Below are 18,346 nucleotides of genomic sequence, written 5' to 3'. Positions count from 1 at the left end.
AAAATATTATAGGAACAGAGTAAAACAAGGGAAAATATACATGTAAGTGGGATTTTATTTTATTTTTTTAATTGAAATTCAATTAGGGAAAAATGACTTTAATATTAAGGCCCTGAAAATAACCTAAATATAAAACTGAATGTTGGAACATGTTTTGATTCAAATTTGAGAATGATACTCTCCTTTTTTTGTAAAAAAAAACAAAAACAAAAAAACCCGGCGTCCTTTAAAAAAGGCAATTTTTTTCAGAACATTTGTGAATGCACAGAGCCAGTAATGCGCTTCCTGTATAAAATGAGTGACCAGAAAGCCTGTGATTGAAGCAGAGAGATCTGGGAGAGTTTAATATGAGAGGAAGAAGAGTCCACAGTAAGGGGAGATCATCAGAATAATGATTAGAATCGATATTTCATTGAAAATGGACATTATTGATTACTGTAACTGAAAAAAAAGAAAACATTTTGTGCCTTTTTTCCCTATTTTTTCGTTGTTTCGTTGTTGAATTAAAAATTGGGATGCATTTTGAAGAGTAAACTCTTACACTGACATGTATGCCGCTGTTTCTAGGATTTGGCCGATCTGATCTGAACGACAGGAGACGAAAGATAAGTACGGCATTTATTATGCAAATATTAAAATATCTAGTGCGTCAGCATTTCATTTAAGCCTTTCCTCTCCGGTGTATTTATTGCAAAAACTGTTTAGAACATGCTTACAAATGATGCATAGTTTGTGATAGTTGACGTGAATATTGTGTATAAAACAATAGTAAAAATAAGTACAACCACCACTACCCCACATAAGTGTGTCTTTATATTTACCTGCACAGTATGCCATTTTGCAAGCAGTTGGGTTAGTAAACTCATAGACATAATAATCTCCTGGACAGGCTTTGACTTTAATGGGATTGGATTGGAAATAGCAGCAGTTATTTCTCCAGTGACCACAGACATCTCGAGTGACCACTCCATCCTCAACTGCTGGATGTCCTCCGTTCAGCCACAGTGGGGCATGAGTGCCACAACTATACTCAGCAACACATGTGTCTGGCATCTGAACGCTCTGACCCTCAATGAAGAGACGATACCAGCCGTCCCAGCTAACCTCAGTGTCACACATTATTTGAGAGGAATATAAATTGTTGGTTGCTCTCCATGGATCATCTAGCACATAGTAGTTGTAGCAGGGGTCAACAGGGGGAGCTGTTGTAAGTAAAAAATTAGAAAAAACATACATTGTTGAATGATGTTACATACTTATTCGAACAGTTGTAGTAGTTGTGATATGAAATTGTAACTCTCTTTATTTAAGCTCCCTGTTACTTTTGTGTTAAAGGTGCACTATGTAGTATTTTTGCAGTAAAATATCCAAAAACCACTAGGTATATATATATATATATATATATTGTTCAGTTGAGTACCTACAATATCCCAGATGTTTCCAACTATTTGTAAATTGTGAGAAAATTGCTATTTTAACTGAGGACGGGGACGTTTCAGCATTGCGTTTGAGGGAGTCGCCTGTCACTTGCGTCATATCTGCGCTACCCTCGGTTTGGGCTTTTATTTGGCAGGAGCGCTTTACTCTTAGCAGTGTGAACAAGTGAACGCACGGAGTAACGTCAAAACATCGTTTTAAACACACTTAAATGTATCTAATATGATAAACAGAGCTGCATTACCTCAAAATCATAACCGGAAGAGCGGATCAGTGCAGGCGACCGGCGACTGTGTCCCGTCCCATCATAATAAAAGTCCCGGTATTTGCGAGGCGGGCATTTGTTTAACAATGGCTCCAGCAGCTGTGCTCAGCTCCACAACACTCGGTCCTGCTCTGCTTTACTACAGTAACGTTAATAACCAATCGCTCCAGCAGCCGTGCTCAGCTCCACAACACTCGGTCCTGCTCTGCTTTACTACAGTAACGTTAATAACCAATCGCTCCAGCGGCCGTGCTCAGCTCCTCAACACTCGCTCCTGCTCTGCTTCTCTACAGTAACGTTAATAACCAATCGCTCCAGCAGCCGTGCTCAGCTCCTCAACACTCGCTCCTGCTCTGCTTCACTACAGTAACGTTAATAACCAATCGCTCCAGCAGCCGTGCTCAGCTCCACAACACTCGGTCCTGCTCTGCTTTACTACAGTAACGTTAATAACCAATCGCTCCAGCAGCCGTGCTCAGCTCCACAACACTCGGTCCTGTTCTGCTACACTACAGTAACGTTAATAACCAATCGCTCCAGCGGCCGTGCTCAGCTCCACAACACTCGGTCCTGCTCTGCTTTACTACAGTAACGTTAATAACCAATCGCTCCAGCGGCCGTGCTCAGCTCCTCAACACTCGGTCCTGCTCTGCTTTACTACAGTAACGTTAATAACCAATCGCTCCAGCGGCCGTGCTCAGCTCCTCAACACTCGCTCCTGCTCTGCTTCACTACAGTAACGTTAATAACCAATCGCTCCAGCGGCCGTGCTCAGCTCCACAACACTCGGTCCTGCTCTGCTTTACTACAGTAACGTTAATAATCAATCGCTCCAGCGGCCGTGCTCAGCTCCTCAACACTCGGTCCTGCTCTGCTTCACTACAAAAACGTTAATAACCAATCGCTCCAGCAGCCGTGCTCAGCTCCTCAACACTCGGTCCTGCTCTGCTTTACTACAGTAACGTTAATAATCAATCGCTCCAGCGGCCGTGCTCAGCTCCTCAACAATCGGTCCTGCTCTGCTATACTACAGTAACGTTAATAACCAATCGCTCCAGCGGCCGTGCTCAGCTCCACAACACTCGGTCCTGCTCTGCTTTACTACAGTAACGTTAATAACCAATCGATCCAGCGGCCGTGCTCAGCTCCACAACACTCGGTCCTGCTCTGCTTTACTACAGTAACGTTAATAACCAATCGATCCAGCGGCCGTGCTCAGCTCCTCAACACTCGCTCCTGCTCTGCTTCACAACAGTAACATTAATAACCAATCGCTCCAGCAGCCGTGCTCAGCTCCTCAACACTCGGTCCTGCTCTGCTTCACTACAGTAACGTTAATAACCAATCTCTCCAGCGGCCGTGCTCAGCTCCTCAACACTCGCTCCTGCTCTGCTTTACTACAGTAACGTTAATAACCAATCGCTCCAGCAGCTGTGCTCAGCTCCTCAACACTCGGTCCTGCTCTGCTTCACTACAGTAACGTTAATAACCAATCGCTCCAGCGGCCGTGCTCAGCTCCTCAACACTCGCTCCTGCTCTGCTTTACTACAGTAACGTTAATAACCAATCGCTCCAGCAGCCGTGCTCAGCTCCTCAACACTCGCTCCTGCTCTGCTTCACTACAGTAACGTTAATAACCAATCGCTCCAGCGGCCGTGCTCAGCTCCTCAACACTCGGTCCTGCTCTGCTTCACTACAGTAACGTTAATAACCAATCGCTCCAGCAGCCGTGCTCAGCTCCTCAACACTCGCTCCTGCTCTGCTTCACTACAGTAACGTTAATAACCAATCGCTCCAGCGGCCGTGCTCAGCTCCTCAACACTCGCTCCTGCTCTGCTTCACTACAGTAACGTTAATAACCAATCGCTCCAGCAGCCGTGCTCAGCTCCTCAACACTCGCTCCTGCTCTGCTTCACTACAGTAACGTTAATAACCAATCGCTCCAGCGGCCGTGCTCAGCTCCTCAACACTCGCTCCTGCTCTGCTTCACTACAGTAACGTTAATAACCAATCGCTCCAGCAGCCGTGCTCAGCTCCTCAACACTCGGTCCTGCTCTGCTTTAGACTACAGTAACGTTAATAACCAATCGCTCCAGCAGCCGTGCTCAGCTCCTCAACACTCAGTCCTGCTCTGCTTCTCTACAGTAACGTTAATAACCAATCGCTCCAGCGGCCGTGCTCAGCTCCTCAACACTCGGTCCTGCTCTGCTTCACTACAGTAACGTTAATAACCAATCGCTCCAGCAGCCGTGCTCAGCTCCTCAACACTCGCTCCTGCTCTGCTTCACTACAGTAACGTTAATAACCAATCGCTCCAGCGGCCGTGCTCAGCTCCTCAACACTCGGTCCTGCTCTGCTTTACACTACAGTAACGCTAATAACCAATCGCTCCAGCGGCCGTGCTCAGCTCCTCAACACTCGGTCCTGCTCTGCTTTAGACTACAGTAACGTTAATAACCAATCGCTCCAGCGGCCGTGCTCAGCTCCTCAACACTCGGTCCTGCTCTGCTTCACTACAGTAACGTTAATAACCAATCGCTCCAGCGGCCGTGCTCAGCTCCTCAACACTCGGTCCTGCTCTGCTTCACTACAGTAACGTTAATAACCAATCGCTCCAGTAGCCGTGCTCAGCTCCTCAACACTCGCTCCTGCTCTGCTTCTCTACAGTAACGTTAATAACCAATCGCTCCAGCAGCCGTGCTCAGCTCCTCAACACTCGCTCCTGCTCTGCTTCACTACAGTAACGTTAATAACCAATCGCTTCAGCGGCCGTGCTCAGCTCCTCAACACTCGGTCCTGCTCTGCTTCACTACAGTAACGTTAATAACCAATCGCTCCAGCGGCCGTGCTCAGCTCCTCAACACTCGGTCCTGCTCTGCTTCACTACAGTAACGTTAATAACCAATCGCTCCAGTGGCCGTGCTCAGCTCCTCAACACTCGCTCCTGCTCTGCTTCACTACAGTAACGTTAATAACCAATCGCTCCAGCAGCCGTGCTCAGCTCCTCAACACTTGGTCCTGCTCTGCTTCACTACAGTAACGTTAATAACCAATCGCTCCAGCGGCCGTGCTCAGCTCCTCAACACTCGCTCCTGCTCTGCTTCTCTACAGTAACGTTAATAACCAATCGCTCCAGCAGCCGTGCTCAGCTCCTCAACACTCGCTCCTGCTCTGCTTCACTACAGTAACGTTAATAACCAATCGCTCCAGCAGCCGTGCTCAGCTCCTCAACACTCGCTCCTGCTCTGCTTCTCTACAGTAACGTTAATAACCAATCGCTCCAGCAGCCGTGCTCAGCTCCTCAACACTCGGTCCTGCTCTGCTTCACTACAGTAACGTTAATAACCAATCGCTCCAGCGGCCGTGCTCAGCTCCTCAACACTCGGTCCTGCTCTGCTTCACTACAGTAACGTTAATAACCAATCGCTCCAGCAGCTGTGCTCAGCTCCACAACACTCGGTCCTATTCTGCTTCACTACAGTAACGTTAATAACCAATCTCTCCAGCGGCCGTGCTCAGCTCCCCAACACTCAGTCCTGCTCTGCTTCTCTACAGTAACGTTAATAACCAATCGCTCCAGCGGCCGTGCTCAGCTCCACAACACTCGCTCCTGCTCTGCTTCACTACAGTAACGTTAATAACCAATCGCTCCAGCAGCCGTGCTCAGCTCCTCAACACTCGCTCCTGCTCTGCTTCTCTACAGTAACGTTAATAACCAATCGCTCCAGCAGCTGTGCTCAGCTCCACAACACTCGGTCCTATTCTGCTTCACTACAGTAACGTTAATAACCAATCTCTCCAGCGGCCGTGCTCAGCTCCCCAACACTCAGTCCTGCTCTGCTTCTCTACAGTAACGTTAATAACCAATCGCTCCAGCGGCCGTGCTCAGCTCCACAACACTCGGTCCTGCTCTGCTTCACTACAGTAACGTTAATAACCAATCGCTCCAGCAGCCGTGCTCAGCTCCTCAACACTCGCTCCTGCTCTGCTTCTCTACAGTAACGTTAATAACCAATCGCTCCAGCGGCCGTGCTCAGCTCCACAACACTGGCTCCTGCTCTGCTTCACTACAGTAACGTTAATAACCAATCGCTCCAGCAGCCGTGCTCAGCTCCTCAACACTCGCTCCTGCTCTGCTTCTCTACAGTAACGTTAATAACCAATCGCTCCAGCGGCCGTGCTCAGCTCCTCAACACTCAGTCCTGCTCTGCTTCTCTACAGTAACCTTAATAACCAATCGCTCCAGCAGCCGTGCTCAGCTCCTCAACACTCGGTCCTGCTCTGCTTCACTACAGTAACGTTAATAACCAATCGCTCCAGCGGCCGTGCTCAGCTCCTCAACACTCGCTCCTGCTCTGCTTCACTACAGTAACGTTAATAACCAATCGCTCCAGCGGCCGTGCTCAGCTCCACAACACTCGCTCCTGCTCTGCTTCTCTACAGTAACGTTAATAACCAATCGCTCCAGCGGCCGTGCTCAGCTCCACAACACTCGCTCCTGCTCTGCTTCTCTACAGTAACGTTAATAACCAATCGCTCCAGCGGCCGTGCTCAGCTCCTCAACACTCGCTCCTGCTCTGCTTCTCTACAGTAACGTTAATAACCAATCGCTCCAGCGGCCGTGCTCAGCTCCACAACACTCGCTCCTGCTCTGCTTCACTACAGTAACGTTAATAACCAATCGCTCCAGCGGCCGTGCTCAGCTCCTCAACACTCGGTCCTGCTCTGCTTCTCTACAGTAACGTTAATAACCAATCGCTCCAGCAGCCGTGCTCAGCTCCTCAACACTCGCTCCTGCTCTGCTTCACTACAGTAACGTTAATAACCAATCGCTCCAGTGGCCGTGCTCAGCTCCACAACACTCGCTCCTGCTCTGCTTCCCTACACTAACGTTAATAACCAATCTCTCCAGCGGCTGTGCTCAGCTCCTCAACACTCAGTCCTGCTCTGCTTCTCTACAGTAACGTTAATAACCAATCGCTCCAGCGGCCGTGCTCAGCTCCTCAACACTCGCTCCTGCTCTGCTTCTCTACAGTAACGTTAATAACCAATCGCTCCAGCAGCCGTGCTCAGCTCCTCAACACTCGCTCCTGCTCTGCTTCACTACAGTAACGTTAATAACCAATCGCTCCAGCGGCCGTGCTCAGCTCCTCAACACTCGCTCCTGCTCTGCTTCTCTACAGTAACGTTAATAACCAATCGCTCCAGCGGCCGTGCTCAGCTCCTCAACACTCGCTCCTGCTCTGCTTCACTACAGTAACGTTAATAACCAATCGCTTCAGCGGCCGTGCTCAGCTCCTCAACACTCGGTCCTGCTCTGCTTCACTACAGTAACGTTAATAACCAATCGCTCCAGCGGCCGTGCTCAGCTCCTCAACACTCGCTCCTGCTCTGCTTCACTACACTAACGTTAATAACCAATCGCTTCAGCGGCTGTGCTCAGCTCCACAACACTCGCTCCTGCTCTGCTTCACTACAGTAACGTTAATAACCAATCGCTCCAGCGGCCGTGCTCAGCTCCTCAACACTCGCTCCTGCTCTGCTTCACTACAGTAACGTTAATAACCAATCGCTTCAGCGGCCGTGCTCAGCTCCACAACACTCGGTCCTATTCTGCTTCACTACACTATCGTTAATAACCAATCTCTCCAGCGGCCGTGCTCAGCTCCTCAACACTCGGTCCTGCTCTGCTTCTCTACAGTAACGTTAATAACCAATCGCTCCAGCGGCCGTGCTCAGCTCCTCAACACTCGGTCCTGCTCTGCTTTACTACAGTAACGTTAATAACCAATCGCTCCAGTAGCCGTGCTCAGCTCCTCAACACTCGGTCCTGCTCTGCTTCTCTACAGTAACGTTAATAACCAATCGCTCCAGCGGCCGTGCTCAGCTCCACAACACTCGCTCCTGCTCTGCTTCACTACAGTAACGTTAATAACCAATCGCTCCAGCGGCCGTGCTCAGCTCCACAACACTCGCTCCTGCTCTGCTTCACTACAGTAACGTTAATAACCAATCGCTCCAGTAGCCGTGCTCAGCTCCACAACACTCGCTCCTGCTCTGCTTCACTACAGTAACGTTAATAACCAATCGCTCCAGTAGCCGTGCTCAGCTCCACAACACTCGCTCCTGCTCTGCTTCTCTACAGTAACGTTAATAACCAATCGCTCCAGTAGCCGTGCTCAGCTCCTCAACACTCGCTCCTGCTCTGCTTTACTACAGTAACGTTAATAACCAATCGCTCCAGCGGCCGTGCTCAGCTCCACAACACTCGCTCCTGCTCTGCTACACTACAGTAACGTTAATAACCAATCGCTTCAGCGGCCGTGCTCAGCTCCTCAACACTCGGTCCTGCTCTGCTTCACTACAGTAACGTTAATAACCAATCGCTCCAGCAGCCGTGCTCAGCTCCTCAACACTCGGTCCTGCTCTGCTTCACTACAGTAACGTTAATAACCGCATGCATGAACGTGATTTCTGCCCGAGTCCTATTTTCCACCGGCTGTGATGAGAAGACCACATCTCCCAAGATGCTGCGCTCACACTTTGCGGCATCAAACTATGCATTTGTTTTGAATAGGCGCCCTCCAGTGGACGGAAAATTGCATAGTGCACCTTTAATATGAGATATATTATGAGAAATGTATGTATACATAAAATGAAAATTATATATACCGTATTTTCCGGACTATAAGTCGCACTTTTTTTCATAGTTTGGCTGGTCCTGCGACTTATAGTCAGGTGCGACTTATATATCAAATTTAATTCATACTGACTGACAAGAATAAACATATATCCGCGAGAATGCGCTCTATGCTGCTCCTGTAGCCTAATATTTACTTATACACAACAACTTAGAAAGACTGAACACAAACAAAATGCTCCCATAAAGAAAATCTTATTCTGCAAAATACAAACAGCATGTAGTAAAACATGCAGCGGAGAACGATTCACTCAGCGTTCGTCTCGCGCGGCAGAGCCTCTCCCGGCAGAGAGTTCAAGCCTCTGTGGACTCGTTCCTTCAGCTCTGGCCATCTTGCTTACAGTCCGCAAGTAGATTTATTTTTCTTCTTCATCACAATTAAAGTAACCTCTGCTTTTCGCCAGTCCCTTACAAGTTTCTCACTCACTTCAAACTTTCTTTCTTCTGCTCGGGTTATGCAGTGAAGCGGGCACGAGCGAGTGCACGCGAGCAGGTGGTCGCATGCGCGCGCGGGTGCTCGCGTGCTCGCATGCGCGCGGCTGCAGCTCTGCCCTAATGCGACTTATAGTCCAGTGCGACTTATATATGTTTTTTTCCGCGTCATGACGCATTTTTTGACTGATGCGACTTATACTCCGGAGCGACTTATAGTCCGGAAAATACGGTATATATATATATATATATATATATATATATATATATATATATATATATATATATATATATATATATATATATAAATAAGTTGAGACAATACTTTACCAGTGGTTGTGATTGGAGCAGTAATGGATTTAGTGGGCAAGATTGTCTCTGTTGTTGATGCTGATAGGATGGACTGGTTTGTAGATTCTGGTATTAGGAACATATTATATCAGCATTAATAATTTTCAAAATAAATGACTTAAAAGCATATGAGTAAATGCTCTCCTACCTATGCAGTAAGCTCCACAAAATATTGGCTTGACAAACTCATAAACATAGTAATTTCCTGGACAGGCTTTGACTCTTATAGGGTGGGATTTGTAAGTACAGCAGCCCCTCCATGAGGAGACACAGACCTGACGGGTGACCAGTCCATCTTTCAGCTGTGGGTGAGGGCCGTTAAGCCACAGTGGGTCACTAGTGCCACACCTGTACTGTTTTACACATGATTCTGGCATCTGAGCATTTTGGTCATTGTAGAACAGCCTGTACCAGCCATTCCACTCCACATTATAATCACAGGTGATTTGGTTATTGTAGTAAGAGTTGTCAGTCGCTCTCCAAGGCTCATTCACACTGGTATAGTTGTAGCAGGGGTCGACACTTGAGGTGATGAAAGGCACTTAAAAATGAATTCAAAAAAATTTGAAGAAAAAAAACAACTTATTTAAGGTCTTTAAACAATTAATGAAAATGACAAATACAATGATTAATGAATGTACCTGCACAATATACAGGAGCTGGGATTGAAAGAGCCGGCCTGGTAAATTTGTAGACATAATAATTTCCAGAACAAGCTTTGACTTGGATTGGATTAGATCTGGAGTGACTGCACTGATCATTACGGGAGGCGTAAATTTCACGAGTAACAACTCCATCTTCCAGCCGAGGATGAGAGTCACCAAGCCACAGAGAACTAAAACCTCCACATGACATGTAAGACATACACCACTCCGGCATCTGAGCACTTGATCCATTCATGAAGAGTCGATACCAGCCATCCCATTCTACACGAGCGTCATCATGTCTATTTACATATCCGTCTGTATACCAGTAAATGATTGCACCTCTCCAGTAGTTATCGAGTATGTTGTAGTTATTGCAAGGATCATAATCTGTTAGTGAGAAATCAAAACAAGGAACTTGAGGCATAATTTGGTCTAGTCAAATATAGTAATCATTATAATGTTATTTAGCCATTTGTACTGTACGTTACATGACTGCGTAATATGATGCGGAATCCTCGCAAAACAAAGACTTTTAGATATTTTTAATATCCTGTATTCATATACAGTATATCATTGTATTTACTGTGTACAACTTACTCAAGGGGATTTTGTATCCAGTGATTATATCTGGATTCACAATGGAAACTGCCTGTGAAATAGTGTTGACATCTAAATAGAAGGAAATTCAAAACATGACTGAAATCCTTTCAAAAGGTTTTAAAGTCTTTGTTAATAAGTGGAGGAAAGCGCATTACCTGTACAGTATCCAGCACACCCGATTAGTGGATTCACAAGTTCATAGACATAGTAATTGCCTGGACACGCTTTCACTTGGATAGGTATTGTTTTGTAATCACAGCAACCTCCCAAATGATAACTACCACAGACCTCCCTGATCATCACTCCATCCTCTATCTGAGGGTGAGGATCACTGAGCCACAGATTGATCTGTGTTTTACAGGTGAATGAACTAACACAAGTCTCTGACATCTGGATGTCCATTCCATTGTAGAAAAGGCGGTACCAGCCATTCCAGGAGAACGATTCATCACAAATGTTATCTCCACTTTCGTTGTTGGCTCTCCAGGGACGATCCAGAGACTCATAGTTATAGCAGGGATCACTGCTGATGCTTTGGAAAGCAACTGTCATGAACAAAAGAGATCTTTTTAAAGCACTGTTAAAATGCAGCATTTATATGGAAGACACGTTAGTTTTAGCCCTGAGACACTGGGATAGGCTCCAGCATTTATAAGCACAAGTGGTTTGGAGAATGGATGGATAATATATATTTTTTTAATTGAACCTGCACAGTACATCGGCCTGGGGGCTGATATGATGGGTTTTGGCAAATAAATTGATCAAACTCTCTGTAAGTCGGCAAAAGCGACAGCACCTCCGCCTTTGTTTTTTTGGGGGGGGGTTTGTGCGAAAGAGACTCAAAATACTCAGTTGATTTAGGATATACAGGCAAGTGTTATACATCATTATAATCTAGTAAATTTCTATTTTTATTTGTGTACAGTCAAAATAAAAACAGAATGCTTTTTGAAAAATAAAGAAAACAAACATGTTGTGCGATCTGCAGCCTCTCTCTCAATCAAGTCTTTTCTATTCTCTTCAGAAAATAAACTGTAACTTAGTGAATACTTATCACACAAACATGAGACATATCTAAAGACACTTTGAAATGTCAGGTTTTTGAAATGTCAAAAACAAATAATCTGGGTTAAGTAATCTGTTTGAAAAGAGAGAGATGTCAGTCGTTTGCGAGCCTCTTTGTTAGAGGCCACGTCCACGGAGTGTGCATTCTTTTGTCAAATACTGATGCAATCCATGCGAACAGTCTCAACAGTGTGCAAGAACTTTACATTGTTTGAGATGTGGTGAGGAAAAATCCTGCAATTTACCTGAGAAGAAAAGGTGTTTTTTTTTTTTCTAAGAGCAACTGATCCAGCAGATGATTGTGAGGTACGTTTATTCTGTTAGAGTCTGTGAATATTAAACCGCAAATGTTAATAAATAATACTTTATGCCTGGCTGTTCATCTGCTATCTGGACTTTCCGTATGCTCTGCCTTTGTCTGCCTCAGACTCAGTTTGTCCTCAGATGTCTTCGGACTTTATGTGAACTATGTACAGATTATGTGAGAATTAAATTAGTATATGAATCGCTTTTGGATCGTCCTGTTTTCCTTCAGCAACGTAACATAGGCACAGTTGCTCCTCTGCGCTTAAAGAGGATTAATGAAAATAGTCCAACAGCATGGTACAACGAGCACACTTGGGACCTTTAAACAGCAGCCAGAAAAATGCGCAGCTGGAAGTAAACAAAACTGGAAGTTTTTCGCAATTAGTGGAAAGAAAGCTTGATTGCTACAGATATTGCTGCAGTCTACGGAAAGACTGTAAAAACTGTTAGATTTGCTTATTTCTCAACTCTTCGAAATCAAACACAATTATTCGATACAGTGGCTAAATTAACCAAAAATCAAGCTTCAAATTCGAATGTTTGCAAACAGCACAGCAGTAATGACTTTATGAACTTCTTTACTTATAAGATTGATAAAGATTGAAGCTTTGTAGTGTCACAGAGGAAAAAGAAGAAGAAGAATTGGCTAAAGTCGTTAAATAATCAAAATCAACAATGTGTGCTTGACCCTATACCCACTAAGCTACTAAAAGAGATGCTTCCAGAGGTCATAGATAACTCTTCTTAATATCATTAATTCATCCTTGACATTAGGTTATGTACTGAAAACGTCTCGGTTACGTATGTAACCCTTGTTCCCTGAAGAAGGGAACGGAGACGTACGTCGGAACTGAATCGACAAATAGGGATCTGACCTCAGAGACCTATCCACTTTGTGTGTATAAAAATGAGCCAATCGGAGATTGGCATGTGATCCGCACATTCCACGATCCGCCCCGCAGCGCGGGTATAAATAGGAAGTGGAATGGCAGATCAATGCTTTTTTTCTGCTGAGGAGCCGAATCCGTGACTGGGCTCCTAGCGGAAGCACAGCACCTGGCGACGGGACGTACGTCTCCATTCCCTTCTCGAGGGTTACATACGTAACCGAGACGTTCCCTTTCAGTTGGTCACGTTCAACGTACGTCGGAACTGAACCGACGAATTGGGATCCCTCTGGAAAATACCAGGATGCTGGCCCTTCCAGCGTCCTGCTTGAGCGCACTGGACCGTCTAGTATGGTACGGAAGTCAGGGCTCCAAGCAGGGAGGTCAGTCACTGCTGTTTCTGCAAGACCCACTTAGAGTGACTACTGAACGCTGGGAAGCGTGCCCGTCTCGGAAGAAGCTACGCTGCGGGGCCACGTCCTTCAGGGAAGGATTGGTGGTGGAATACACATAAGGACTAACCTGGCAGGTTAGTGCAACATATGGCAGTCTTTGGGGTGGTTCCAACCTAATTGTAGGGGGGAAAGAACACGCCCAGAGACGACAGAGCGGACTCTGTCAAGGGAAAGACATGGAGCTAGCTGTTGGGGTAGCTGGTACCGTGGAGAATACACATATGGGGTTGCCGTGAGGGAACCGTTACATATGGACCCAGCCTACAACCACGTTCCACAAGCATACGGGTGCAGGCCTAGCATCAGACGGTCTGCCACGTCTGACATCGCATGGGGTCACAGAGTATCTCGACAGGGTTAGCCGGTTTCCCGGGGAACACAACTGGAGACAATAGACGCACGTATCCGGCCCAGAGGGCGGGAGTGGCGCTGCAAGCCGACACTTAGAACGGGCACTTAGCGCTCCTGGCCACCAGGGGCGAGGATGCGGGAAGATACCGGCTCTACACGGAGGCTATAGAATCTAGCGAACCTGTTATGTGCTGCCCAGCCCGCAGCTCTACAAATGTCTGTCAGCGAGCCGCCTTGAGCCAGCGCCCAGAAGGATGCTACACTCCTAGTGGAGTGACCTCGCAACCCGAATGGGCAAGGCACGTCTTGGGACTGGTAAGCCAAAACTATAGCATCCACTATCCAGTGGGCTAACCTCTGCTTGGAGACAGCCTATCCCTTCTGCTGGCCTCCGTAACAGACGAAGAGTTGCTCTGAGGTCCGAAAGCTTTGAGTCCGTTCAATGTAAACATGAAGAGTGCGGACCGGATACAGCAAAGCCAGGGCTGGGTCTGCCTCCTCCGAAGGCAGCACTTGCAGGTTCACCACCTGATCCCGGAAGGGAGTGGTGGGAACTTTGGGCACGTATAACGTGAGAGTTACCAGGCCCGAACTCTAGGCAGGATTCACTGACCGAAAGTGCGTGCAGGTCCCCTACCCTCTTGATAGAGGCCAAAGCAGTCAGGAGCACTGTCTTCATTGACAAGATTTTAAGCTGAATTGACTCCAAAGGCTCGAAGGGAGGGCTCTGAAGTGCTCTGAGCACTAGAGCTAAGTCCCAAGAGGGTACCGAGGTTGGGCGAGGGGGGATTTAGTCTCCTCGCACCTCTGAGGAACCTGACAATTAGGTCGTGCTTCCCCACGGACTTACTTTTGACTGCGTCATGGTATGCCGCTATTGCGGCAACGTACACTTTGAGGGTGGAGGGAGACAGCCTTTGCTCCAACCCGTCTTGCAGGAAGGAAAGCACGACACCAATCGAACACCTTCGGGGGTCTTCCCAGCGGGAAGAACACCACTCAACAAACAGGTTCCACTTCAGTGCATAGAGGCGCCTCGTAGAGGGGACAGACATGAAGATTCCAGAGGTCTGGACACGGGTGCCATAGGGTGCCCCGTCCCTGAGAAAGAAGGTCCTTCCTCAGGGTAATGGGCCAAGGAGGGGCTGTCACGAGGAGAGTAAGTTCTGGGAACCAGGTCCGGTTGGGCCAGTAAGGTACAACTAACAAGACCTGCTCCTCGTCCTCCCTGACTTTGCACAGAGTCTGTGCAAGAAAGCTCACTGGGGGAAACACATACTTGCGTAGGCCCCAGGGCCCTGGTCACATATCAGCTGGACCGCGTGGGGGTGGAGTCGCCACTCTCCCGAAGGTGCTGCCTGCCGAGAAAGCTCATTGGCTGTCTGGTTGAGCGCACCAGGGACATGAATGGCCCGAAGCAACCTCAGCTGCTTCTGACTCCACAGGAGCAGGTGGCGGGCGAGTTGGAACATGCGACGGGAGTGTAGACCACCCTGACGGTTGATGTACGCAACGGCTGCCATGCTGTCCGTATGGACCAGTACATGTTTGCCACGTAGCAGCCCCTTGAGGCGGCGCAGTACTCGAGTTGTACTACTAACAACTCGAGGCAATTGATATGCCAATGCAATTCCGGTTCTGTCCACAGACCCGCAACTGCATGCCCGTTGTACATGGCCCCCCAGCCCGTGGATGAGGCATCCATGAACAGCACAGCTTGCCTGGACACTTGTTCTAAGGGCACCCTGGCCGGGAGAATCGTCATGTCTGACCAAGGACTGAAGGTTTGGCGGCAGTACGGAGTCACTGGGACCCGGTACTGGCCGCTCTGCCACGCCCACCTTGGGACTCGGCCATGAAGCCAGTGTTGGAGCGGTCTCATATGAAGCAATCCGAGCGGCGTCATCGCGGCTGCAGATGCCAAATGCCCCAGGAGCCTCTGAAAAAGTTTCAGTGGGACTGCTGTCCTGACACTCTTGGGGCCCAGGGGGATAGGAAACTGCTCTTTTTGTGATAATGTGGGTACGGCCGAGCTCCGGAGAGCTGGCGGCAGATGTAGTGAACCAGTCGGGGGCCCACAGTCCTCCTCCGGGGGGTGGGGGAGGGATGCAGGCATCATCTCCCGAAGAGCAGCTTCTGTCCTCCGTGGGCTGCCTGTCTCAGGGCCGATTTCCCTTGCGCTTGCCGGCAGGTTTAGCGCCCTGGACAGGTTGGGCGCCACCCGCAGCGGTCTTGGGACACAGGTGCATCGCCACCAACCGCTCGACTGGAGGGATTCCCACGTAGCCCTTCACCGCACCGCCATCAAGGGCAGTGAGGACGGAGGAGTCCGTCAATCGCACGCGAGCACTATACGGCGCTGCCCACAACTTCGAGATCTCCTGATGCACTTCCGGGAAGAAAGGCACCGGGGCGGGGCACTGAGAACCAGCACGGGCCGTCCCGAGAAACCAATCATCCAACCGCGAAGGTTCGGGACACAGTGGAGGGTTCCACTCGAGCACTACGCTTGCGGCCGCCCGGGAAAGCATAGTCTCAAGATGCTGTTATCTGAAAAAGTTTGGTCCCCTTTTATTTATTTTCTGCAAATCTGTGATTAATGTTTATCATGCATCCATTTCCTGCTTTTACCTCTGGAAATCACTGGATAGGGTTGAAGTTGTGGCTGGATGTAACTAATTAATATTTCTATTTTTTATTTTATTTTTTTTTTCAGGCATATTTGTTAAGATATAATTTTTTGTTTGTTTGCAAAAAAGTGTAATTACAATCGACCTTCTGCTCTAATACCAAATAAAAACATTTAAACACGGAATTCACTTGGTCTAATAGTAATATGTCCTCCCAATCGAGGATCGACCTCTGCTCCTCTTCTCTTCAATTTGTTATAGATGTTTCTCATTCTTTTGCACCCGTCTCAGATAAACAAATAACTCTAAAATTGTGTGGCACACGGATAAAACTCCAAAGTTATGAGGTTACTGGAAATTGAATAATTCTCTCCTAAGAGATTTTTCCTTCAATGATGGTATTAAGAATTTGTTTTCAGATATATTTTCAGACAGAATTTGTGATAGTTATAAAGCGAAATGGGATATATGGGATTATTTATTATTTATTCACATATGTTCACATCTCATCGCTTTACAGAGAATGATTATTTCTATAAATGTATTCATTAAATTATATGCTCTCAAGAGTTTTGAGCGCTCTCTCCACGGCCATCACAATATAGGAAAAGGCATACATGTAATCAAAATGAAAAAACAAACCAAAAAATAATTTAGGCCTAACGAGTTCCCGTTTTATATAGTTAGGCTATAACACGAGCCTATGAGGCTATGTGAGTTATCACACCAGCAAGAGTGCTGTTTTTCCGAACACCTGCACTATCCCAAATGTGACATTATACAACATTATACAACAGTTCAAAAAAGTTACCGAGTGGGCTTATTTCTATAGATTAGCCTACCCAGAGTCATTTGCTAGATTAAGCGAATTAGGATTTTTGAAAGACTCGTTTGAATAAAGGATTCAACTCTTTCATTAAGAGAGGGACTTGCTGCCACCTACTAGCGGTGTTAGTTTCATAGATAAAGCCGTTTCAGTTTTTTCCCCAATCATTTCATATTTCTACATTACATATTTTACATTTTAAACATTAATCTCTTAACATCATTTATGCAATTACACTTTGCTGTTTAAATCTACATGCCATGTCTAAACAGCCTGTGTCAATCCAAAAATGTATTTTATTGATACAGACTTCCTTTCATTTGGTCATAATAGCCATACATTGTGTCTGGCTATTAGAGGACAGATAGCTATGACAATGATTTTAAAAATACAGTTTTCTCTTGGCTTTATTATTAGAGTTTGGATCTTCTTTCAACCGAGGGAGCACATCCTGCATTATATTGTATTATAATGACAATGTAATATTAGCCTACCACCAAACTTTGACTAAAGGCATGTTGCATATTACATGTTCTAGGAACCTGAAACCATATTCATTATTTTTGTGTAAATTTGTGCTACTCCATCATGATGCTTGTAGTGCAAATATAAACTCAAGCTACCTTTACCTTTATATTATATTATATTAATAAAATAAAAAATATTTTATTTATAAGAATTTAAGTTAATAAAAACATCTAAAACAAAGAATACATGTATTATTTACATTTGTAAATTATCAATGCGTGAATATGTTTACATTTAGGCTATTTCAACAGATTTTTTCAGTCAAAGAAGCCAAACAATTAGGTGACAAATAGAAATAGCATGCATAGACTATTCATTTTTACAGGCAAACAAATACAGTGTTGGGAAAACTCTTATTTTAAAAATCACAAATGCATATCCTGCCAATCCGATTTCCGTGCAAGAACGGGAAAACCAAAAATCTAGTCATAATGTTTTTTCATTTATCTAAAAAACATGAAAAAAATGAAAAAAGGAGTTGTTTTCTTGTTTTTTCATTTTCATGTTTGAAAGCAAAACAAAATGAACTAACCATACCTGGACCGCTCTGTCACTATATTAATTATACATACTACACTTCTTTTTCTTCTTTTTTTATGGAAATCAAAGCATGGAAATAAGAATTGAAGATTAAATGAAGTTTAAGGATGATTGTACCTTTCTGACCAATGGTTATTTATAATGTAAAAATACACACTATAGGCATCATTTATTATTGGAGTAATATTTAGGCATTTTATATATATATATACTATAAAACACTCACCATTAATCGGCAGCAGTGACACACACAGTGAGATCAGAAACATTTTGACGGCACCTGCACACACATGAAATATGTTTAATTTATATATATATATATATAT

General features: G+C 45.9%; 1 protein-coding gene across 1 annotated transcript in view; it reads right to left on the bottom strand.

Moving 5' to 3' along the window:
- Positions 1–18,346, bottom strand: part of LOC137083467 (uncharacterized) — a 39,150-nt gene that overhangs the window by 15,418 nt on the left and 5,386 nt on the right. The window contains exons 2-8 of the mRNA XM_067449423.1: positions 18,247–18,300; positions 10,588–10,977; positions 10,430–10,501; positions 9,827–10,219; positions 9,334–9,726; positions 9,165–9,251; positions 822–1,202 (exon numbers count right to left, since the gene is read on the bottom strand). Of these exons, the coding sequence (XP_067305524.1) occupies positions 822–1,202; positions 9,165–9,251; positions 9,334–9,726; positions 9,827–10,219; positions 10,430–10,501; positions 10,588–10,977; positions 18,247–18,289 (1,759 nt within the window). The 5' untranslated portion in view covers positions 18,290–18,300. The remainder of the gene's footprint in view (positions 1–821; positions 1,203–9,164; positions 9,252–9,333; positions 9,727–9,826; positions 10,220–10,429; positions 10,502–10,587; positions 10,978–18,246; positions 18,301–18,346) is intronic.

This window comes from Pseudorasbora parva, chromosome 7 (assembly GCF_024679245.1).
Source record: "Pseudorasbora parva isolate DD20220531a chromosome 7, ASM2467924v1, whole genome shotgun sequence".
In the NCBI taxonomy this organism is placed as follows: domain Eukaryota; kingdom Metazoa; phylum Chordata; class Actinopteri; order Cypriniformes; family Gobionidae; genus Pseudorasbora; species Pseudorasbora parva.
Note: the sequence above shows the minus strand (reverse complement) of the source record. Positions and strands in the feature narration are given on the sequence as shown.